Genomic DNA, 23,953 nt, shown 5'->3' on the forward strand with positions numbered 1-23,953 from the left:
ATAGAGTACCTTAAGATTCGATTCAGCCGAATCGAACTAGCAGTAAAAAGGTTCCATTCATCTTAAATTAAGGTAAATTCGACTCGACTCGATTTGATTCGGAAATTTAGTGCTAACTATATAAGGTAGTCCTTATAATTGGATCCGAAGAGCAAATATATAGATACAGCTCCCTTAGTTCTAAAATAGTTTTACCGCCTTTATATATAAATAATAAAGTTTCTCTTATTATTATTTCCATCATAATACATAAGAAATATTTAAATAGCTATAGATTAGTGTTTATAATAAATATACTATATAGCATAATATTCTCGAATTTCTCGAATGGAATTAGCTAAAAAATAGTTCGATTCAGCCGAATCTGAATTTAGGAAGTCCAATTCGATTCGGGTTCGATTCGCCCGAATCGAACAAATCGGGAATTCGATCGGAGCCCTAGCTAATCTTGGCGATGTCGTCAACTACGAACTCTACTATATGTGATTTGATCAGCTTTACAAACCTCTTGCTAACAGATAGGATTCTTCTACTACAACTTATTATCTAGACTAAAACCTAGAATTGTTAGACTGCAAAGGATTAAGTTGTCCTTATCTTGCATGTTAAGATCCACAGGTTTGACTTTGACTTCGTTAGCCCCCGGGGTGGAGGCGGACGATCCTCGAGCAAGTCCTAGAGATCGATAGCACTTGAGCGGCTGTAGGCTGCCTTGATAAGTCGGCCATAAATTCGTGAAAGGATCACTGTAGCAAAAAGGCAATTCGTTCATTCATCTACCAAAATATCCATCTACCAAAATATCCATCTTCTCCTAGCTTCTACCCGAGCAGTGTTCAACGTTTCCGTATTCACATTCCCAGTCTCCACCTGATTTGCACCCACATTCTTACTTGGAGTATATCCCGGCGGGACCTCCCCTGGCCTCCCAACTCTCCGATATTTCGGCAACCCATCTCCCTCAACCGACCTCGTAACTCCCAATTCCTCAAGATCCATATCCCCTTCCGCCCCAATTCCTGCTACAGTCCGACTCCCACTCCTAGTCAGACTCCCTCGTCTACCCCTCGTCTTCTTCACATATAATCGCATCAAAAGAGCACATAGAAATAGTCCCGCAATAACGGATAGAATAATGATAATAGCTCTGACGGGTTTCGAGAGTTCGAGATCACGGTCGGGAGCTTGGTAGTGTTTTGCTAGATCCTTGGTTGAGCCTGGGAGGTAGGCACCGCATGAATAGAAGGAAGAGGACCAACTGCTTCGATCAGATAGCTTGTCGAAGGTAGTGCAGTCGAAGTCCGGATTCGAGCTGTTGAGATGAAAGCCCCCGATGATGTTACGGAGACTTGGTAATGTGACGCTGAAAATGCGATGTTAGTTTTGAGAAGACCCAGGAGAAGGAAAAGAGCAGAGGTTCTTACTTTGAAAAATAGCCTGAAAGGGTTATGTTCCCTTGGCAGAACCATAGCTGACCCAAATCGTTGATCATATGGAGGGCTGCGTTATTCGCAACTGTGATGCCCCCTTTCGCAGAGGTCAAAAGTGGGATACTAAGATCATCCAGAAGATCGTTGTTACGGACAATGAGGCTCCCACCAATATTCGTGAGGTTCGGCGCTGAGAAGACATTGAACGTATTATTGGACATCTCCATACTCGCGAGTGTTTCGGAGAGAGATGGGATGTAGATGTGGCCAGCATTGCCGATTGTGATAGCGCCAACAGATCTCAAGTCCGGAAGAAAGATCTGTGCCGATAGTCCATTGTTGACAATTGCCAACGAATTGCTGCCCCAGGAGAGGCCAGTAAGATTGACATTACTGAGTCGTTGATTGCCTTTGATCGAGATTGTGGCCGGATTGGAATAGTGTGTAAAATTGAGGAATGCAAGGCTGGATATACCCGTGTTTGATATTGAAATATCCCCATCCACATTCGTCCCTGGTAATTCATGTGAAGGCGCCGTCAAGTTCCCAAACGAAACATCCGTAAGCTCCGACAGTGTATCCCAGTATATTCCCCCATTGACGTTATCTAGGAAAGGAAAGTTGAGGCTCGCGAGAAGTGGGAGGCTAGAGAGGGTGAAGTTGGAGGAGATTTTTGATAGGGCTGGGGCCGAGATGGTCTGCAATCCATCACAGGATGAGGCGGCAAGGTTGCCATGGATTTTTTCGATGCCATTCAGGGTGATCTGTGTCAGGTCGTTGCCCTGGATGTTGACATCTCCAGTGATGGTGCTACAGTTGTTTAACGCGTCTGCGGCGGCTTGGGATTCAATGGTGAAGCCACTCGGCGATGTACAATTATCTGCCACAACCTGTCAGCCTCTGCCCTCCCCCGCAACACAGAATCTGCCACGATAGAAGGGTCGAAGAAGGTATACGTACCACCATTACTCAGACCAGCCAGAAGGATTATCGCCAAAACGGCTGAGTCGACACAACGCCTTCGCCATCTGGACTCCATTGTAGAAGTGTGATACGGAAAGATTATCGCAAAGGCCTCCGTGACACGCCTTAATAGTCTTTTACCATCCCCGCAGCCTTATGAAAAAGAATAAGGCTTATGCGGACGCGGCCTGCGTCAGCTGCTTGCAGGGATCAGTGCAGCCTCACAAACATGAGCAGAAGTGGGGGAAGGCTGAGGGCTTATGCAGACCGAGCCCCGAGATATCAAATTGAGGGAAGTAGAATCTGAACCTCGGTATACGGAGAGAAATATAAAACTTCTACTCTGTAGACTGGATATACTCGAGTAATTGGCTTCGGCTACAGGGATTGAGCTCGTATGAACCAGGGGTAGGTGGGACGTGCAACGCGGGATTTAAAGCCTGAAGGAATAGCGATCATGACTCGCCAAAAAATAGTGATCGAATGCTGGAGAGGCCTCTTACGCAAATAGATCTATTGCAGCAGATCGCCTTTTCTGATTCCTCGAGACATCTGATGATTTCGCGGATGAGAACAGTAGGGTTCAACATTGGCGATAGCCAGATAATAATACCATAGATAATGATCAGTGCCAGGATCTATAGACCCTCCCTCAAGTAGTTCGAACCCACTTCATGCTACTTTTCCCCCAAAAACGACTACGTGCTACAGAACTTGAACTAAACATCGACTACTCGCCGCCTACCGCAGCACGCAAATGCAGACCGGATGTCCCTAAGCCCCCAGATCCTTCTAGAGAACAACCTGTCTGGAATCAGGCGAATAATAACGCCTACAGGAATTGATAACAGGCCTAGTACGACCGATACACCCCATTGCGCCCCATTAAGCCTTGTTATAGAAAATGCCCTTCCGCCAATAAAGACAATCAAGATCTGAGTTCCGATCATAATCAGGCTAATAGCAATAAAGAACCAGTTGCGCCCCAACCCCGCAAAGATGTTGAATTTGTTGTTCAGCCGACGATTACTGTTCAACATTAGTCAGAGAGCGGTGAGATTTCCAGGAGACAACGTACTTATACATATTGAAAATCTGCATCCAGACGTAGGTATTAAATATTATTGTCTGTAGTTGAGCTGTTTCATGAGGTGTTTGATAGGATAATATTTTTGCCCCTCCGAAGTAGAGAATTAAGGTGATGGCGAGTTGATACGCCGATTGACCGAAGATCATCTTCCACATTGCGGTATTAATAAGAGGGGCTGTTTTGGGATCCGGCTTCCGATCGAGGACGCTCTGTGTTGGAGCATCTGTGGCAAGCGCTAAAGCTGCCATAGTATCTTGAAAGAGGTTGATCCACATAAGCTGAACGGCGGTGAGTACCGATTGTTCTTCCGAATTAGCTATTGCAGAGACGGCGGTGAGTATCACAGAGGTAATAGTGACTGTGATTTGAAACTAGAGGTAGAGTTAACAAAAGCTTGTGAGAAAGATGGAGTATACTAGAGCGTACCTGTAGAAATTGCTTGACGGCATCATTAACTGCTCTTCCCCACATGATCGACTTTACGATCGAGGCAAAATTGTCATCCATTAAAACAATAGAAGAGGCCTCTCTTGCTACTTCGGTACCTGAAATACCCATAGAAAAGCTCACATCGGCAGCCTTCAAAGCCAAAGCATCATTTGTCCCGTCACCGGTCACAGCAACTACTTCACCCAGCTCCTTGAGCCGCGTGACGAGTGTCCGTTTGTCTTGCGGACTGGATCGTGCCAGAACTCTAAGACGAGGGATGACTTCATCCATCTCAGTCGTTCGCAAACGCCGGAACTCTGCGCCTTCCATTGCAGTGTCACCAGCAGAGGTATCAATAATACCGCACTGTTCAGCAATGGCTTTTGCTGTGAAGATATTATCGCCGGTTACCATGCGTACGATGACGCCTGCCTTTTGACAATCTCGCACCGCGTCGCGAGCGCCTTCACGTAAAGGGTCCTGAATGCCTACAATGCCGAACAAGACAAGGTCCTCGAAAATAGCGTTGGCTTCAGTTGCACCGCCTTCTGCAATCTGGAGTTGTTTGACAGACGAAGGAGGCCATTGATCGAAATCCCGATACGCTAAGCCAATGGTTCGCAATGAGCGGGAAGCGTAATCGGTGATAATTTGGCTCAGATATTCTGTGCTGGTTGCGCTCATTCCGATACTCGAGAAGTCGTGGCTAGGATCCCGGATCACTCGTGTGCACTTGCGCAATATGATCTCTGATGCGCCCTTAACATAGAGCCTATAGCCCGACTCCAGTGCGACGACAACCCCCATTGATTTATTAGTGGCATCAAAGGGGATGACCTCGATAGTCTTTGTATTTGAGCGTTCGACGGTAAGGGCCTCCACTCCTAGGTAGGTTCGAGCGAAAGCAAGCAGGGCGGTCTCTGTTTGTGATCCAATGAAGGTTTGCCGGCCATCCACCTCGCCTTCGAACGCAGTGGTGTTTAGGATAATTGACTGCTTGAGTACCTCTTTCACATTATCTGCGAGGCTTCCAACACTTCTCCTCGTAGGTAATGCAACAGTAGCGGGGTGAACGCTCTTCTCCTGCGACGATGAACTGTCCGGACCCGACTCACTCAGTGAGGCTTTGGAACTTTCATCAAACTGCAAATTGGTCCCAAAAGTCCCGGAGACAACGGTCATCTTGTTTTGTGTCAATGTACCGGTCTTGTCGGAGCATATACTTGTAGCATTGCCCATAGTTTCACAAGCTTTCAATTGGCGCACCAGATTATAATCTTTCAGCATTTTGTTAGATGCAAAGGCCAGAGCAAGAGTTACTGCCAAAGGTAGACCTTCAGGAACAGCAATAACAAGGACCGTAAGAGAAATGATGAGAATATTCAAGAAGTTTTGGCCTTTCTCTGCAGGTGTTGTATCGGTCCGATGTGGAAGTTGTACCAAAAATTTAATAAAAAGAACGGCAAAGAGGACTAGTGCTGCTACTGCACCTGACTTAGAGATGAATTTGGCCACATTGTTGAGCTTCTCTTGTAGCGGGGTAAAACTAGGACCATCGTGCAAAGACATTAAGATCCTGCCATAGCTAGAGTTCACACCTGTCGCAGTAACTAGAAAGGTCCCAACTCCTTCAGCAACCTTCGCTCCCGATATTATAAAGGGGTCCATCTCAAGGACATCTTCCTGTCCTTGTTTTCCGGTATTTCGGAAAACCTCCTCTCCGGGATGCTTGCGAATAAGCCTGGACTCTCCCGTCGCTGAAGACTCGTCACACTTGACGTTATATCCATCGATGAATATTCCGTCGGCAGGAATCACATCTCCTGGCTCAAGATGAACGACATCGCCAACAAGGACGTTGAAGGTAGATATCATTTGAGACTTTCCTGATCGGATGACTTTCACATCTCGGTCCTGCTTCTTCTTGTCCAGCTTTGCAAATTGTCGCTGTCGCTCCCAGTCGTTGGCAGCCCCCACAAGTACGATAATAATGATTGCTATTATAATGGCTACTCCCTCGACCCACTCTACACGTGGGTTAGTCGCGGAGGCGACGGTTCCGAAAGTCTGGTATAGTCCGATAGCCAGCGAGACTATTGCGGCCGCTGTCAAGAGGAATAGTACTGGGTCGTTGTAGGCCATCCACATCAACCGAAGAATGCTCAAGGACCTTTTCCGAGGTATGGTATTGTCCCCAAAGGCACATTTTCTGTCTGCGAAAGATTCGTCTAACGGCCTTCCAACTCGTCCAGCTGGTGTCGATACCGCACCGCCATCGAGTATAGTTTCGTCTACGCTCAAGCCGGACCGACGATCTGTTCGCAGCCCTCTCTCAAGGCCAGCAAGGCCACCCGATGCTCGATATGCAGTTAGGCTCTTCTCGTTGACGAGTTCGTCCAGCTGCGTATGTGAGAAGGCGAATTTGTCGTTCAGTGTAGGACATGGTTCTCTATCTAGCTCATCAGGCTCTGATCCCAAGGCACGGCCAGGCGTGATCCGCTGAGCGTTGCCATTCCACGCAGTGTTGTTTTCTTCAACCTTCTCGTCAATTTGCGCCAAGGAGACCGGCATGGTATCCTATCTGCCAAGGAATGTTGGGACGCGACTGGAAGAAGCGGTCTAGCGGACTCGCATGACGATAATGGGATCGTCTTTCATGATATGAGTGAATTGTCCCTGGTCCCTAGCTTGTTCAGCGAAGCGCAGTAACATTTTGAGGCAGTGTAAACAAGCCCACCTGCCCTTCCCCTGCCTGCCACCCCTACTCGTTACCGCCCTGCACGGTGCGCGGAAACCTGGTGCTTGGGCATTCAATCTGCCCAACACTGCATAGGCAGATACTGTAAGTATGGCAAAGTATGGCAGAAGATGGCAGGATAGGAGCAAGAGGAATCAACCAAATATTTCATCGTAACAATATCGAGTACTGCACCCATCAAGGCGGAGGTGCCTGAGGCATGACGGAACCAAACCAATTAGCGAGCGAGCTTTAGTCTCATAGCCTATACTGCCACAAGCTGTCTCTCGATCAAATGGTCCAACCTACAAGCTCGACTATTCAATTGAGACAGTTATCTAGCATAGAGCGCGCGGTGGCGAGTCCAGCAATAGGCCCCAACTCGAACTCTGCACTCATGTCTGCTGATGACGACTAAACTAGGCTAGTAGATGAGACGGAGGGCTTGCCTCGCAACGGAGACCGCGAACATTTTCACCAACATTCTCACCAACAGCAACGTAACGGCGAATATACTATTGGATTTTAGTGGTCGTCTCATGCGAGGGCAGCATTGCATTTCAACAAGGTCTGTGTGGTCTTGGTTTTCGTACCACTTGGCATCGCAGCCAGTACCTTTGGTAAGCTTATTTCCATACTAATTTCCTATTTTTTGCTGGGGGAGGTTAGAGCTTGGGAGCTATCTCAAGAGCCAGCATTCCCTTCAATCTTTATGTCAATCTGGGTAAGGTAACGTCCGGGTAATTCTGCTATGAAGATTATACCGGAGGCACGGAACTTCCATAGCCACGAAAAGCGTGGTGCCTCTGTCTCAGAGCAGGGTGGGCTCAGCAGGTGTCGCCATAAGCGGCCAGCGGGTGGGCTTAAGAATGACACGCATTATTCTCCTCGGTCTCACGTCACGCAATATACAAGCACCTCAACTGCAGCAATTGCGAATTCCAGATGAGATATCGACTTCATTTTTTTGGTTACGCGCATCGTAAAATCTGCTCTATACAAAGAGGGAGGAGCCCTCTCGTCAGCCTGCACACGCCGATCTGCTTCTCGAAGGAGATTGGACTCCGATTCCAGCCTCGAAGACACTCTGAAGGAGTATGGTTGTTATTGAGTAGAAATGTTGATGACGAATGTTTGGACAGCATGGAGCGAGACGCCTCCAAGACCATCTGGCTGAGTCACATGCACATCGTTTGAAGCTTTACAGCAGCTTAAGTTTCGGTGACTTCACTGGGAATAATTATATTCAATTTGTTTAGAGATACATGACTGCAGATAATGGACAATCCCTCGGGATCTATTTAGGAGGGTGCGTAGAGGATTGATTTGGTGGGAGGGGAGAGTTACTCCCATCAGAACCACCACTCACACTCCTCTCTGTTGGCGGTGACCCCCAACCAGCAATACTCCCCGCCACGACCCCCGCCATCGCCGCCGCTGGTCCCAGCACCGACTTCGACCTCCTTCTCTGTCTCGGCCTGATATGCATCCACCTCTTCCACTTTGACTTGTCTCCATATCTCTTATCCGTATCCCGCTTTGCCAGGGATGGGCCTTGTCGCGAAGCCAGTAGCAGATCCGCTGTGAGAGTTTGGAAGGGGCCGCCGCGGATATGTTTAAACAGCGTAAGCTGGTCGCGGATATCCTGAACAGCATCATTCCACTCGAAGCGCTCTTCATTAGAGGGAGTTGGCCGCGGCCTGTCGGTATCGTTTCTACAGAAGGAAGCAGGGATGCAGGCGCGGATGAATTCGTTGGGGATGAGACGGATGAGGATACCGATGGGGAGGGATATGAGGCCGAAGATGAGGGTGATGCCCCATTGCTTGGCGTCGAGACGGATGGTGGAGAGGGCGCTGGAGCCGGCGAAGATGATGATGGCTTGTCCGGAGACGGTAATGATGTTGATGCCGATAAAGAACCAATTCCGACTTATGCCTTCAAATATGTTCAACTTTCTATCTAGGCGCCGATTGCTATTAAGAATTAGAGGGGTATTCAACGCCTTTGAGGGTTATGACTCACTTCAGCTGGTTAAATATTTGCATCCACACATAGATATTAAACACCAACGTCTCCAGTCGGCTCTGCTCAAAGGGGGTTGTATAGCCAAAGATCTCGTTGCCCCGGAAATTAAGCACGAGGGTGACAATGAGCTGATAAATAGACTGTCCAATAATCATCTTCCACATGTCTAGAGTAATAAGGCGTGTCGTTTTGCGATCTGGCTTACGATCAAGAAGACTCGGCGTAGGGGGGTCCGTCGCTAAGGCAAGAGCAGCAAAAGTATCCATAATCAAGTTCACCCAAAGCAGCTGTACCGGAGTAAGAATTGGCTCTTCTCTTGGATCGGCGACTGCAGACACAAATGTAATGCCCACTGCCGTAATATTGACAGTCAGCTGGAACTAGAAGAAAAAGTTAGCTATGTCATGGAACCCTTCTCTAAGGCAAACATACCTGCAAGAACTTCCTTACGGAGTCATTCACTGCTCTGCCCCACTCCAAAGCCCGGACAATAGATGAGAAATTATCATCTAGGAGGATAATCGACGAAACCTCTTTCGCTACCTCCGTGCCAGAGATTCCCATCGAGAACCCGACATCAGCTGCCCTCAAAGCAGGCCCATCATTCGTACCATCACCAGTGACAGCCACTGTCTCACCTAGACTTTTTAGTCTTTTCACAAGGACTCTCTTATCCTCGGGACTTGACCGAGCAAGCACCCGCAACTTCGGTATTATCTGGTCCATTTCTGGCTCTGGAAGTCTTCGAAATTCGGGACCCTGGAGAAGGATTCCGTCTCGTGGATCATAGATGCCACACTCTTGAGCAATAGCACTTGCCGTGTTTACATTATCGCCCGTTACCATCCTTACCACCACTCCAGCATGTTGACATTTGGCGACAGCTTCTTGGACACCTAGCCTAATTGGGTCTTGAATGCCAATAATGCCTAAAAATACCATATCTTTGAGAACGTCGTCGAAAGCCGTTCGAGTGGGATCATCTTCAAGGATTCTAGCTCCTGGGGGCGGAAAGGATTCAAAATCGCGATAGATCAGACTCATCGTCCGAAGAGATTTCGTAGTATATTCAACCATAGTCCTGTTTAGACTGTCGCGGGCACTTTGTGTCAACGGAGTGCTCTGGACGGGTCCGGTAATATCCGTGATAACCCGGGTACAGGTGTCCAACAAGATCTCCGAAGCTCCTTTGACGTACATGCGATAGGTGCCATCAGGTTGCTTTGTTACCACTGCCATATATTTTCTGGCCGAGTCAAATGGAAACACCTGCACGACAGTGGCTTTTTCACGCTCTTCGCTGGCAGATGCCATCGCCAAATGTTCCTGTGCGAAGAGGAGAAGGGCAGTTTCCGTCTTCGAACCAATGAAGGTGGATTGACCATTTTCGATCCCCTCAAAAGCCGTAGAATTGATGGTGATAGATTTTACGAGAAGGTCTTTTGCCTCGGAAGACAGTAAAGGAGCTACCTCGCTCATTGCCATGGGCTCGGCATCCCTAGGAACAATATTCGAAGCCTCCTGCTGTCGGATTGGTGTCTTCGTGTTCGAGGCAAAACGGCAATCCATGCCTAACTGCCCTGCAACCGCAGTCATTTTGTTCGTCGTAAGCGTTCCAGTTTTATCGGAGCAGATAGTTGTTGCATTTCCCATAGTTTCGCACGAACTGAGAACTCGCACCAGGTTGTTTTCCTTCAACATATTCGTCATGGCAAAAGCTAATGCCAAGGTGACAGCCAGTGGAAGTCCTTCGGGAACGGCAATGACAATTATCGTAATCGTAACAATGACAATCTGCAAGAAGTCTTGCGCCTTCTCGGCAGGCGTCCCGGGGTTGCTACCAAGGTTGGCAAGGAACTTAGCAAAGAGTACTATAAAGAGAATCAGAGCAATGGCACAGCCGGCCCTGGTGATCTGTTCTGCCATAATGCTCAGCTTGGTCTGCAGCGGAGTGGGAGTTGCTTCTGAATCGTCCATCACAGCCATAATCATTTTCCCATAACTGCTGTTGAGCCCGACGGAGGTGACCAGATACGTGCCTGTACCCTCTAAAACCTTACTGCCAGAGATGATAAATGGGCCTGCATGGATAGTCGTGCTTTGTGTTCCTTCGATGCTCGACACCACCTTCTCTCCTGGGCACTTCCTCTTCTGGTCGGATTCACCCGTGATGGAAGATTCGTCGCACTTGACATTGTTACCGGAAATAAGGATGCCATCAGCAGGTATAAGATCACCTGGCTCTATATGTAAAACATCTCCAGCTACAACATCATACACCGAGATTTGAAGCGACTTCCCCGAGCGAATTACCTTGACCACACGGTCCGCTTTCTATCACCCGTATCAGTTATGCCGAATCTCAGAATAAACTCTATAAATTACCTTTCTATTTAGCTTGATAAACTGCTGCTCCTTCTGAAAGTCATTGACAGAGCCAACAATGACGACAATAACCACTGCGGTCATGATGGTGACTCCTTCGACCCATCTAACCTTCGGACCCCCATATCGAGAAGACTGCCCAAAATCCTGGTAGAGACCCAAAGCGAGGGAGATAGCCGCGACCACAGTGAGAATAATCAATACCTTGTCATTGAATGCTACCCACATGATCTGTAGGAGAGTATTCCCCGTTTTCTCTGGGAGTCGATTGGACCCGAACACACGTTTTCTGTCTCCATACGGCTCTGGACTCCCACGATGCGGGGCATGTACTGGTGGAGGACACGGATCTTCTTCATGCGGTGTCCCTGCTTTAGTCTTCGTCGGCGCATTCCCGGTGGCCGTTTCAAAATCAACTGTCCCTTCCAACTTAGATTCATCCAGACTCAACCCGCAGGCGCTGTCCGTCCGTAAACCCCGCACCAGTCCCTCCAAGCCCCCTAGAGAGTAAAAGGCGCCAAGACCATTGTGGTCAAAGAGCTTGCTGAGTTGCCCAGGCGAAAAGGCGAAAACATTGTTCTCGACATGGAAATCCGCTTCCTCTCCAGGATGTGGTTTAAGTGGGTCGTCATTCCCCGCCGCGACCGGCGATCCAGATCTCGAATGTGCTCGGGAATTGCCAGGATCTGACAGAGAAGGCGTTGTTAAATGAGTTTCTCCACCATAGGATGAGAGGGACTGACGGTCGATTGAGCTCGCCCTAGAGCGGATATCGGGAACCGCAAGGTGGCTCCCATCCGGCGAGAGACCACGTGGCTCGGAGGTGTGCGAAGATATACTCTGCGAGGTGGCCGGTCTCCAGGAGGATGCGAGGAGCGGCTGGTATTCGAGGGACAAGGAACGCTGTCGCGCAGTGGACGAGATCGCGCTGGCGGCAGAGGAGGCCGGGGATGGAGGCCGATCCCCCGACGTCGTCCTCTGGTCATTTGACGGAGGGCCGACGGCAAATGTATCAATGGTAATGGTCGGCGCCCACTGTCGTGCTGGGCCATTTCTAGCAGAAGGAGAGGTGATCGTCCCGTATCCCTTTGATCCGTTTGTGGTGTCCGCCATGCCGCCCACCGCGGCTCAACACTGTTAGTAGACCGCCAGCGGGCCAGCCTTTCTGCTTGAAATCGAACACCAGACTCGCAGGTCAACTGGCGAGGAATCCGAGGCTTGGGTTACCGTTCACAGGCGCAAATGGTGGGCGGACACGCAGCGCAGAGAGAGGGAGCACATAGGATAATCGAGAGGTGGGGATATCAGGCGTGTTTAGCATGCGAGCCGAGAAGTCTGGCTCTATTTCTACGCAATAAGTTGCATCGTGTTGTCGTCGGCGCTGATGTTATTGTTATGGTTGCCGCGGTGTGGATGGGACGAGAGAAGGGGGATCGTGGAACACGGTCCATCTCGGACGCCGTCGCCGTCGCCGTCGCTGTCGTTGTCGCTATCGTTGCTGCGACATTGTTATTACTGGCGGGAAATACCCATGTCGCCGTGGTGAAGTCAAGCTTTGAAGCATCGCGGTTTCCAGGGCAAGCGAGGGGCAGTGCAAAAGCCACCGGTTTTCAGCACTGAATAATCCCTGCCTGCCCGAGGATAGTTACAGCCACTGGAGAACAATGCGCGCCAAGAATCAGTGACGTGACCCCGGAAATGCATTTATGTAGGAAGTACGAAGTAGGCACATGTGAAACATCGAGGAGGCGGTAGGTACCTAGGTACCTATAGAAGAGTTGGGGCTTGGAACTTGGTGATTGATATGGAGTGCTTAGTACGGAGCATTTCATCGTTCGCACCTATGGGTGGTACAGCATACTTTGATATATTATCTAGCACCGTCCGTATACGTGGTACGTAAGGTAGGTATTTATTAATTAGAGTAGTGGGCACCTGATACCACGACTATCTAGCAGCCGTGAGAAGATCGATACATGGTGTCCTCGGTCTCGCCTCCAGTTCAAATATATTTCAAATCCAGATCCAGATCCAGATCAGCGGCAGGTACGAGTCCCATCGACGAGACGTTCGAGCTCGGACAAGATCCCGTCCCCGAGGAGAGAAAGATGCAACTTTTAAAACCCCCATTCCCCCGTTCGTAATACTATAGTATACAATCGGTCGCAGCGACGAGAAGCTCTACTTCTCCTCCCTCGCCGATATCAACGCTTCCTGCGACGTCGCCGGCGTGGCCTCCTTGGAACAGCACAAGTAGCACCCCAGAGCCTCCACGAGATACCGTTCCGAATACTTGAACCGCGTCAGGCCCATCTCCCGCACCGTCGTCTCTGCAATCTCAGTCAAGCGTGGGAAGTGCGTCTTGTCTGCGAGCAGACGGGATGGTTCGAGGATCAACTCCTCGTTCTCGTTCTCGTTCGCGGGAGGGCCCAGCACAGCGCGCGCAAACGATTCGTCCTGCAAGAGCCGATGGCAGAAGTCCTCGAAGAGATCGTTGCTTTGGATAAAGTCGACGACGGAGGTGATAGACTTGGGCGAAGGGACCAGGCGTGCGAGGGGTTGGGCGGGGCCTTCGGCGAGCACCTGTTGAAGAGAGATCGCATGGGTGAGATCCTCGAGCAGAGAGGCCTTGTCGAGATCGGGGCCCTTTATCGTCAAGGGACGGTCGTAACCAATTCGAGTTCTCCAGATGTAGTTGCAGAAAATGGCGGAGAGGATACACGGGACTAACACGGGGTAGCCGTACCAGTAGGTCGCGGTGACCATTGACGCCGCCCCGGCCACGATACCTGTGAGGCCGTTGATCACCGCGTGCGTCCGGACTCGACGCAGCCGGCGCTTCACGACAACGAGAACCCCCTCCTCGGGCACTTCCTTCGCCGCCGCCGCGCCATGTCGCATGGCTCTCCTCAACACGTAGAACGACCAAATCCCATTCAACAGACCATACAGCGCCGCCGGTGAGTTCCCAATATATCCCGACAGGAGGTTGCTCGCGTGAAAGACGAGTGGGTTCTCGCCGCCCAGCGCCATCAACGTGCCAACGCCCACCATGACGGCCCCAAATCCCATAGTGATATCCATCCCGAAACGATCTACCAGCTCCGTGCCCAGTTCCCGGAAGTTGACGTCGAGCTGCATCTCGATGCCTCGCGCACATGTAGATGTAATCTCCACACCCGCTGCCAGAGCCTCTCTTTGTGTTCTGAGATGATACCGTTCTTTTCGGAGGAGCGCGATATTCCTCGAACTGAGGATCGCATCGCGAACGGCAAAGACCGAAATGGCGAGGGCCAGCGTACCACCCACCCCCATCAGCACCGCGGCGTAGATGGGGATGGGAATCTCGTTCCACACGTTCGCCGCGAAGTCTCCCACGTTGGCCAGTTCAAGAAATCCGACTCCAGCGAGCATGCTGTTGTGCAGGCGGTATTGTTTGGTCGGCTGGTATTGCAGCTTCCTGCTCATGCCCGTCTTCATTTTGACAAAGGTGGCGTATTCAGCCATTGAGGATTGCGAAGACGGAGGTGAGTCAAGGCCGCTTTGGATCTCTTCAATAGCGCCATTGCTATCGGACATAATAGGAGATCGAGTTGGAGAGGTTGTATATGCGGCATAGCAATATGGGCAGATCGCTGAGAGCGTGGATCTCTCGCGGGAGCCCTGGAAGGTTGATCGACTAGGCAGAATTAGCGCTCGTCGGTTCAACCGCGCAAAGTGCCTAAGGGGAAGGCTGCTGAGATCAGAAGTTTAAGTTGATTACCACGGGCCCAGGTGATCTACACGATAGGAGGTGGGGAGGATGAGGATGAGGGACGCATTATATATATGAGTCGAGGCTACGCTGAGGACATGGACGGATATAGAGGTATATAGGTATATATGTGAGAATTGCGCGTCGTGATGGGGTTTCTCGGCTTGTTGTTGACCACCAGAGTCGCCTGTCGTAAGGTTCTCGGGTTCCAGGTTCAGGTTGTTATCGCCGGCGTATCATCAAGGTACTCCTTTTTGGTGCATAAGGTTTCGATGCAATCTATGCACCCCTTTCCCCTTAATACATGCCATACCTAGGTACTCTATCCTGTATTTGTACGGAGTACAGAGTTATGTTGTTAGGAAAATGTCACTAAACACATGTATGAGTACTGCACTGTGCCTTTCCGGGATTTACCCATCAGTACGGAATTTAAGGGGTCCCCTATGATCGGCGCGGGAGGAGCCATCCGTATTCTGAGCCGTAAATAAAACCGGAGGGCAGTGTTTCAGGTACAGTAATGCGGGCAGATTATTTGGCTATTAGACGTTACAGCGGCTGCTTGCTATTCATGGAGGTAGCGAGAAAAGCCTTGGCTTGATTTTCGATCAAGTTGTCAAAACCTGCAGCTGCCTCTGCAGCCGGCCAGTCTCCATGTTAACCTTCCCCAGGTTTCACCTCCTCGCTGGCTATACCGAGTTCTTCAGCGCCTTTCCTCGTCCTATTTGGCTTCCTATCTCCAGATATGTAAAGTCCGTCACCATCATCTGGATCAGAGCCGCTTCGCAATCTAGATATTAGAGGCATCTCAACTTCATCGTTGTTGTTAAGACGGCGAACAGACAACCAGCCTACGATACTTCCTGCAATAACACCAGCTACGGTGGCAGCAGGGCCGAATGCTGAGTGCTTTCGGGGCCGGCCCCTAGTGGGAAATGGTGATCTGGGGGGCGTTGGCGGTTGGGCGGCATTGCCAGCCAGTTGATCTCTAGCAGTGGCCGTGGGATGTGGAAGGAGTGATATTAGGAGGCGGTGAAGGCAATGGTAGGGACGTATTGGGAGCAGGAAATCAGGATTCTGTGGGGTTGGAGGAGGTGTTGGATGAAAACGAGGATTTGGTTGGGTTGAGTGGGCTGTGAAATGGAAGACGGGAGCTATCAAACCTTAGTGTATAGATTTAAAATAGAAATCGAAGATGGTCGACTTGGTGAATGTCCAGTTGCTATCCTGTGGTACAAGTACAAGCACAAACATATTTGTCTTCCGACGCAGCGGCGGCGACAAAGTAATACCATCCGCGGCATCACGCAGTAGATCTTACTCAATCAGAGCCATATTCTTCCTCATAATGCTCCTCCTGATATTCCTCTCTCCGCTCTTCCTCTCTGTCGCTGTGATGATCGTCATCTAGAGTTCAGTCAGTACCGGATATTCGCAATTGCAACAGGATAGACAATGAAAATCATACCCATAGCATTTGCAATCAAACCTGCCCCCACTGCACCTACTGCGACACCTGCAGCAGCTCCTAGCATCATATTCTTCTTCGAGTTGTCCTTGGCCGGCTTTCCTTGATCAAGGCCACCAGGCCCGCCACCATAGCCTCTAGTATCTTGTCCAGCACCATATGCTGGTGCTCCTTGTGGCGGGAATGCTCCTCCTTGCTGGGGCGGGTATCCGCCTTGTGGCGGATATGAGGGACCAGTTGGCAATGTCCAGATTACTTTGCTCACTGAAAGTTCAAGGTATGCCCATCTTTGACCAGCAGGATCCCAAAGTGGCATCCAGCCTTGAGGAAGCTGGGGAGGTGGAGGTGGAGGTGGGCCCGCAGGGGCGCCGTACTGTTGTGGTGGAGGGGCGCCGTATTGTTGTGGTGGAGGGGCGCCGTATTGTTGGGCTGGTGGAGGAGTGTTGTACTGTTGGGGGTAGGTGTTGTATTGAGATTGAGGTGGTGCATATCCTTGTTGCTGCGGTTGTTGGTAGCCATATTGCTGTTGCTCGAAACCTGCAAGAACGTGGGATTAACAATTTGAACGAAAGTAACCAGGAACATCAACTCACCACGTTGCCCATCTGGTTGTCCTGGCTGGCCTTCCTTCTTGTCATCCTTGAACATACCCTCCACTTTTGAGAAGAAAGACATTGTTGCTGAAATTTTGGCAAAATCGAAGACAAGGCAAATCGAATGATATTTGTAGAAGAGAATAGAGTTGATTCGGATTGTGAAGAGAAAAGGATAGAATCATGAGGTAATTTGGACTTTTAAAGACGCATTCGGAGCACTGCCCTGTGGAGCTATATCGTGGGTCGAACCTGAGACTTGGCGCTCGTTTTGCCTGCGGATCGATCCGTAAGCTTCAAGATCCTGGCCCCTTTCTAAACCCGGGTCTCACGGGGTAAGCCACAGTGGAGTGGTTAAAGTACGTTTGGGTTGTAATTGATAGAAATATAACATGAGAAGAAGGCAAGATGAAACGGTGGACTGTTTTGCTTTGCTATACTTTTGCAATAGTTAGCTTCTCTCTTTCCTATTGCTAAAGCCTATCCTGGACGACAAAGAGTTGGTATTCTTGAGAGCTAGAATCCAGCGGCCTTGAATACATGTGCTCTTTCCTCCGACTTGTCAGATCATACATGTGATTGTTAGGTCCAAGCTGAATTCGTTGATGTTGACGTAGATAGCGTTACGCCTTCCACCCCTGCACCGGCCATCCTTCTTCCGTCCCCCCCACAACCCCCAAAACTAATATTGTTGTGATCCTCCAACAACGACGACCTTTGGAGGCGTCGCCAATCCACCTTCAGGAACCGGCTTCTTCACCAGCGGGATTGGAGTCTCGGGCTGGTGCCTCTCTTCGTCCCCGCGGTCTTTGTTCTTCTTCAAAAGCGTGAAAATTATGACTCCCAGACTTCGGATGCACATTTCTAGTGAGGGTGAGGGTGCGGGTGCGGGTGCGGGGGCTCTTGTGCTGGTTGAGATGAGATAGGCGTCAGGATTTTGATATTAAATGAAGATAACAATATCATTTCCAGCACAACCTTTTATGTTTCCGAAAGCTGAACGATTGTCGAAGATATTCCGGTCCCCTATCGTCGCGGAAATATTGAAGCGCTACGATCCCCCTGCACACAGACTTCGTTCCTATAGAGAAAGTGACTAGCGAATTCGTGCTCCGTACTGAGTAGATTTTAATATAATATTACGACCCCTCGTTCCCTACAGCAACTGCGGCATAAAGTGGTGTTCAGTGTAGCAGGGAGGCTGGAGGCTAGAGGCTTAGCAAATATAAGCAAGCGATCTGTTGGATCAGATAATAATGATGCAGTTGAGGCAATTGGAAGTTGCTGAAACCACTGAATATATTGGAATAACTGTAGAACTAAATCTAAGGTGTGTGTTGACAGATGGCCATCTCAGGAGCTGGTCCACGCTAAACCACGATAGGCAAGGCGTCATACCCTGAAGTGACACAATCAACGGAAAATCGCGCACATTCACTCAGCACTAGTGACATACTGCCGCGGCTCAGCCTCCACGATAGGTAGTGCCTGAACACAATTCTTCCACAGAAGTCCGAGGGATATACAGATGGATGGTCCTTGGTGGGTGATGGATAAGCAAAGAGACCAAGGTCGGACTTTTGCTGGTGGAATGATACTCGGTGGGATGAAGAATTTGACGAGTCTTGGCTCTCAGCCCTACCCGCTGATAGTACAGGGACCTCTCCGGGGTACTCAAGTTTGGAAACTGATTGGTTCCCCATTGAGACTAGTGCCCCGGCAGCAACCTGGACATAAATGCTTGGCGGTCAGGCGGGATTTCCCCACTGCGAGTGGAGTAAACCTCGACTGATTGCCATGAGAATTTGCGGCTCCAGTTCAGCGGACCACTCTGTTCCTGAATACGCCTCAAGCGCCTATTTTCTACCTACCCACCCCGCCGCCATGACGGATGCCAACGGCCCACATGTAGACGAGACTCAAGCCCTCCTCGAAGACCATGTCGACGGCGACATCGATAGCGGCCATCCCCACGACTCCACGGAATCGGGACCCTGGCACCAACGTTCATTCAGCTTTCAAAACGCAGCGAAGGTCGCTGTGCTCCAGCTCTTTGGCATCTATGTGTTGTTGGTATTTGTGCCGCTTGGCCTGGTCGCTGGACCTTGCAAATGGAACTCGATTTTGGTTTCAATCTTCAATTTCTTGGCCATTATCCCGCTTTCGGCGGTAGTGTCTGACTCCTCAGATAAATTAGCAGATGAATTCGGAGACTTATTTGGAGCATTGATCAACGCAACCTTAGGGAATGCCGCAGAGTTGATTGTCAGAAACCGCCTACCGCACGAGGTATCCCGAGCTGACTATATTTTATACAGGTTGGCGTTCTCGCTGTCATACACAACGACCCAAAATTTGCACAGTCAATGATGCTAGGAAGCATTTTATCAGACATTCTTTTTGTTAGTTTTTCTCCAGTTTCCACCAATTATATTTAACAAGGTGCTCTAGGTCCTTGGCTGCTGCTTTTTCTCTGCTGCCTGGCGACGACCTATCCTCAAGCTCAATACTGCTGTCACTGATACTTTGTCTTCGCTGATGCTCATCACAGCCGTGGCTCTTATACTCCCAACCGCGTTGTACTCTACGTTCGAATCAGCTAAACCGGCCGGGCTGGATGACCAGATATTAGCCTTCTCTCGTGGCACGGCCATGGTTTTACTAGTTCTCTATTTTGCGTACCTCTATTTCGAGCTTGTCAGCCATAAGCACCTGTTCGACCCACAACAACCCAACGGAAGAGCGTCAGCTGATTATACGAACATAATTGGAGTGCCCACCGAGCCGGAAATTCGCCGGTTAATGCGACAGGATACCGAGCGAGACATGGAGCATGAAATCGAACTATCGGACCAAGTACACGAAGAACCTATCAGCGCGTCAACACCCGGCAGCGTCTTTACAGCTGCTGCTACTCTCGTTTGCTCCGGAGGAGCCATCATGGCTTGTGCACACCTGCTCCTCGACAGCGTCAATGATACCTCAAAAGCCACCGGTATCAGCAGAACGTTTATTGCTACCATTCTCCTCCCGATCGCAAGTAACGCTCCTGAATGCGCAACTGTTGTGACAACATCTAGTAGTGGCCGAATCGACTTTGCTGTTGGAGTCATCGTCGGCAGCATCTTACAAATCGCATTGTTTGTCACGCCTATTCTGGTTGCTCTCGGCTGGGTCATACACCAAGACATGAACCTTTATTTCGAGACCTTCCAGACCGTTACGCTTTTCTTCTCAGTCTTGTTGGTCAACCATCTGCTTCAGGATAAGAAATACACGTACATGCATGGTGCCGTCTTGGTAGGGCTGTAAGTCCCCCTTCAAAACAGTGGGTGAGTACGAGTCAAATGCTAACGACTTGGCACAGATATGCTGCAATCGCTCTTTCATTCTTTTTACGTGACGATATATAGGAACATGTCTGAAAACATGGGGGGGACGATATTTTGAAAATGTGATTTGAACATATAACTAATTATAATTGATCTTTTATTATTTTTGAGCTAATTTCTCTGATGCTTTTGAAACCATGGCCTTTATCCACTCCTAGCATAATACCATCCCTCAAACGAAGGGGCGCAAGAAAAACGCAGAAGCAATCAGTATATATCTACAGGCGTCGTCAGTCAAGTCCTTGGATCTTCGGGGGCGCAAAAAGAAAAGAAGAATGATGCTTACGTTCCAACCAACATAATCCCATCAAAATAATTCGAGCTCCCACCCCTTATGATGGAAGTCGTGATGATCATTACTAAGAAGAAAGTCGTTGCCTCAAAAATGTTGAAATTCAGCGTGAATGGCTGTACAAGGAGCCATCCCAGCAGAACCAACAAAGGGAAAACAAACAAAATTATCTGCAAAATATGATCGATGATAGATTTGATGACATAGTCCATGCGGTTTCTCCGCCCAAGGGAGATTATTGAAATGCCTTTCGCAGCATAGCCGGGAAAGGGGATGGCTACTAAACTAAGGAATGTTTTGCTGGTGCCAAGAACTGAGGCTGTTTCTTCAATACTGGCCACAAGAAAGAAGGCGCATACGACGGCACACAGGGTAGCGATGACCCCAACGCTGCCCGCAGAATGGAGGCGAAGCGTGGAACTCGGATGCTCTCTGGCAATGATTTCGTCGGGTTCGGTTGTGGAATTATTGACTTTGAGAGTGTCGATGAACCATGTGTGGGTCTTCAGTTGAAAATAGAGGTATATCGCAAAAACGGCGAGTAGGATGATGGCGGTACCGTGGGAAAGAATAAGGAGGTTACTATTTTCGTCGGAGTCTGGAGATGTAACGGCCATGATTGTGAGGACGACTAGTGTCGTGGACACAGCCATCACTATCGAAGACATGGTACGCATCAGAGGTCCGTTGAATTTGAGGGTTTTTTTGTTGTAGCTAGCCAAGAAAACGGTAGTGCCAAGGACCTAGGTGTACAGTACTCTCGTCAAAAGATAGATACAAAGCAGAATAGCTTGGGCCTACCAAAAGGGCATAGGATAGCATGCTTCCGAGCAGGCTCGTTCGAGCCATCGCAGGATGTCCTCGGGCCACAGCCATAATCCCCAGCTTGAAAAAGTAAGTGAGAGCAAGTGGCTTGGCACCTAGGACCAAGGGGAAGGAAGTATCTTACCATCATCTCCATCGCGTTGCCCATAGTTGCGTTAAGGAGCCCGCCAAGCGTGCCGGCGAAAACTGTCGCCAGCTTTTCAACCAAGGCAGTCATTAACGGCGCCAGCGCAACCAAAGCCAAGAAGTTGCCAAGGAAGACAGCCAGCACCGACCAGCCCAATATCGCGGCAACTATACCAAGTGGCACCATCACCAGCAGCCAATTCGCGCGCACGAGGCGATAGAAAAGCGTCCGCATATCGACATTCGAGGGTTGCCACCAGACTTGGAAGGCTTGCTCCCCTTCTTCGTGCGCGACAATATTCGAATTCGAATTCGAGGTCGAGGGCAGGATCGAGACGGAGCTCGAGTGGGCCTGTCGGTCAAGCGGCTGGTTCGACATCGAGCGGTCCGTACGGGTGTCTTTGCCTTCACGACGGCGGGGATATCGCGGCGCCGGACGCCTTGAAGATGGATTCATTGATGAAGGTTTTCGAGTGCTGGTAGGCAGGGCTGGTAGACCAGCTAGGTGCCCACAATTACAGGGCGCGGGGCCGGCTGCGGCGCGGCTCGCCTTGTGGGCCGTGAGACGGTGGCAGACTACTGCACCTAGGTAAGATCTTATATGTTTGGCGTGCTTGGCGCTTGGCTCCTATTGCTTTGTGCTCGGCTTTCCTCCTTGAGCGTCTAAGTAGCTTCAACTACTAGACCAACTCTCTCTCTACCCACCTACCTACGACTTACGGAAATACCTCCTTGATCTACTCCACGATTTCATGCCGTCGATCCTCCCGCGCTTCTGGCTCTACACGCGTGTCTCCAATTCCACCGCCATGGCTTCGGTGCAGGAACAAGCCTTGGGGCCAAGCAATGGTTATCGATCTCCACCTCCGCATCTACACTGGGCCAAGATTCCCCAATATCTCTCTCACACAATCAAAACAACGTTGTTGTGCTCGTCGGCAAACTACTTCTTGGCCCTAGTCCCCCCCGCTATCGTGGCTGCCGAATTCAAATGGAATCCCGTTGCCGTCTTCCTCCTCAATTTCCTGGCCATTCTTCCACTCGCCGAACTACTATCATGGTCGACGGAGCAGCTTGCAGGAAGCGTGGGACAGACGCTGGGTGGATTGCTAAATGCCACTATGGGCAACGCAGTAGAAATGATTGTAAGCTGCGCCATGGCTGTTAAGCCCTCTCTCTACTCCTCTATCCTGCTACTACCCGTTTACTGTATCCTATGCCAACAAGATGATTTTCTCAGGTGGGCATTACCGCGTTACGCCAAGAACAATTCAGCATCGTCCAATCCAGTATGATTGGAAGCATCCTCTCGTCGATTTTGCTCGTAAGCTCCCACCTCTCCGACGCAGACGCCTTCGATTCATGTTAATAGTCGTCCAGATCCTAGGCAGTTGCTTCTTCACGGCTGGTTACAAAGAGAAGGTTGTCAATTTTAACGTGGACTTGATTGGGGTCATGTCTTCCTTGATGATTGTTTCAGCAGCGTCCCTGATCATTCCGTCAGCAAGCTACTTTGCAGACCTATCGGCACAAGGCATGGAATCTAGCAACGACTACATTCTGACTCTATCACATATCGCGGCCATTATTCTCTTTTCCTTCTACGTGGTCTATCTTGTCTTCCAGCTCAGAACTCATGCCGATATCTTTGCCGACCCTGAAGCGGAGGAGCCGGAAAGCCCTGCACTGGATCCTTGGGCGGCGAGCCTTATTCTGCTAGCGGCCACCGTGGGAGTGTCAGTCTGCTCAGATTGTTTAGTCGACAGCGTCGACGGATTCGTTGAGAAGCTTGGCGTGAGCAGGGCGTTTATCGGCCTCATTATTGTGCCCATTGTAGGCAACGCTGGCGAGTTTGTCGCAACAATTCACCAAGCAAGAAAGAACAATATGAATTTTGCCATTAAGTTAATAGTGGAAAGCACGTTACAGATCGCCCTCTTTGTCACTCCATTCTTGGTGATTGTGGGCTGGATTATTGGGAAGAATATGTCATTGCGTTTTGACACATTCCAAACCACTGTGCTTTCTATGGCAGTCATAGTGGTAAGTTGTTTGATTCGAGATGGACGAAGTAATTATTTTGAGGGCTTCTTGCTTGTTAGCACGTAAGTCACTCCCTTCCCTCCGAAATATACATTTAGTAATCTGTGTCCTTTTTAGGTACTTCATAATTGCTATAGCATTCTTTGTCCATCCAGACACTACTATTTGAATGACATTGGAGTGGGTAGAAGCCTCAATTTAGATACCCTTGGGCCTTTATGAGCTGGATTTTGGATTTATACCCTTTTATTTTAAAAGTGAACCCGCTTAGCATCTATATTACTTACGTCTCAACGAAAATAGGGGAAGGCCGCGTGATATGGAAACGTAGCAGATAATAACACTATTAATATTTACACTCTACAGTCTTTTAAGGTCTATATAACTGCGGGAATCTA

General features: G+C 49.6%; 8 protein-coding genes across 8 annotated transcripts; 2 read left to right on the forward strand and 6 right to left on the reverse strand.

Moving 5' to 3' along the window:
* Positions 1-792: 792 nt before the first annotated feature.
* Positions 793-2,469, reverse strand: BP5553_06490 (Uncharacterized protein; the record flags this gene model as incomplete). The annotated part of the gene is made up of 3 exons (XM_032015113.1): positions 793-1,363; positions 1,425-2,310; positions 2,391-2,469. 3 exons carry the CDS (start codon positions 2,467-2,469, stop codon positions 793-795), a joined length of 1,536 nt encoding a protein of 511 aa, XP_031868534.1.
* Positions 2,470-3,123: 654 nt separating this feature from the next.
* On the reverse strand, positions 3,124-6,483 carry BP5553_06491 (Calcium-transporting ATPase; the record flags this gene model as incomplete). Its single annotated transcript, XM_032015114.1, has 4 exons — positions 3,124-3,201; positions 3,254-3,422; positions 3,472-3,854; positions 3,910-6,483. 4 exons carry the CDS (start codon positions 6,481-6,483, stop codon positions 3,124-3,126), a joined length of 3,204 nt encoding a protein of 1,067 aa, XP_031868535.1.
* A 1,463-nt stretch (positions 6,484-7,946) lies between these two features.
* BP5553_06492 (uncharacterized protein) lies at positions 7,947-12,175 on the reverse strand (the record flags this gene model as incomplete). Its single annotated transcript, XM_032015115.1, has 4 exons — positions 7,947-8,625; positions 8,675-9,057; positions 9,110-11,011; positions 11,063-12,175. The coding sequence occupies 4 exons, from the start codon at positions 12,173-12,175 to the stop codon at positions 7,947-7,949; spliced, it is 4,077 nt and encodes a 1,358-aa protein (XP_031868536.1).
* A 1,068-nt stretch (positions 12,176-13,243) lies between these two features.
* Positions 13,244-14,641, reverse strand: BP5553_06493 (uncharacterized protein; the record flags this gene model as incomplete). Its single annotated transcript, XM_032015116.1, has 1 exon — positions 13,244-14,641. One exon carries the CDS (start codon positions 14,639-14,641, stop codon positions 13,244-13,246), a length of 1,398 nt encoding a protein of 465 aa, XP_031868537.1.
* An 832-nt stretch (positions 14,642-15,473) lies between these two features.
* BP5553_06494 (uncharacterized protein) lies at positions 15,474-16,959 on the reverse strand (the record flags this gene model as incomplete). Its single annotated transcript, XM_032015117.1, has 3 exons — positions 15,474-15,970; positions 16,285-16,821; positions 16,878-16,959. 3 exons carry the CDS (start codon positions 16,957-16,959, stop codon positions 15,474-15,476), a joined length of 1,116 nt encoding a protein of 371 aa, XP_031868538.1.
* Positions 16,960-18,761: 1,802 nt separating this feature from the next.
* BP5553_06495 (uncharacterized protein) lies at positions 18,762-20,290 on the forward strand (the record flags this gene model as incomplete). The annotated part of the gene is made up of 4 exons (XM_032015118.1): positions 18,762-19,142; positions 19,196-19,279; positions 19,329-20,185; positions 20,245-20,290. The coding sequence occupies 4 exons, from the start codon at positions 18,762-18,764 to the stop codon at positions 20,288-20,290; spliced, it is 1,368 nt and encodes a 455-aa protein (XP_031868539.1).
* Positions 20,291-20,551: 261 nt separating this feature from the next.
* BP5553_06496 (uncharacterized protein) lies at positions 20,552-21,969 on the reverse strand (the record flags this gene model as incomplete). The annotated part of the gene is made up of 3 exons (XM_032015119.1): positions 20,552-21,304; positions 21,363-21,446; positions 21,511-21,969. 3 exons carry the CDS (start codon positions 21,967-21,969, stop codon positions 20,552-20,554), a joined length of 1,296 nt encoding a protein of 431 aa, XP_031868540.1.
* Positions 21,970-22,321: 352 nt separating this feature from the next.
* BP5553_06497 (Vacuolar calcium ion transporter) lies at positions 22,322-23,621 on the forward strand (the record flags this gene model as incomplete). The annotated part of the gene is made up of 3 exons (XM_032015120.1): positions 22,322-22,657; positions 22,753-22,836; positions 22,893-23,621. The coding sequence occupies 3 exons, from the start codon at positions 22,322-22,324 to the stop codon at positions 23,619-23,621; spliced, it is 1,149 nt and encodes a 382-aa protein (XP_031868541.1).
* Between the last annotated feature and the right edge of the window lie 332 nt (positions 23,622-23,953).

Source organism: Venustampulla echinocandica (genome assembly GCF_003357145.1).
Source record: "Venustampulla echinocandica strain BP 5553 chromosome Unknown scaffold_4, whole genome shotgun sequence".
Classification (NCBI taxonomy): Eukaryota; Fungi; Ascomycota; class Leotiomycetes; order Helotiales; family Pleuroascaceae; genus Venustampulla; species Venustampulla echinocandica.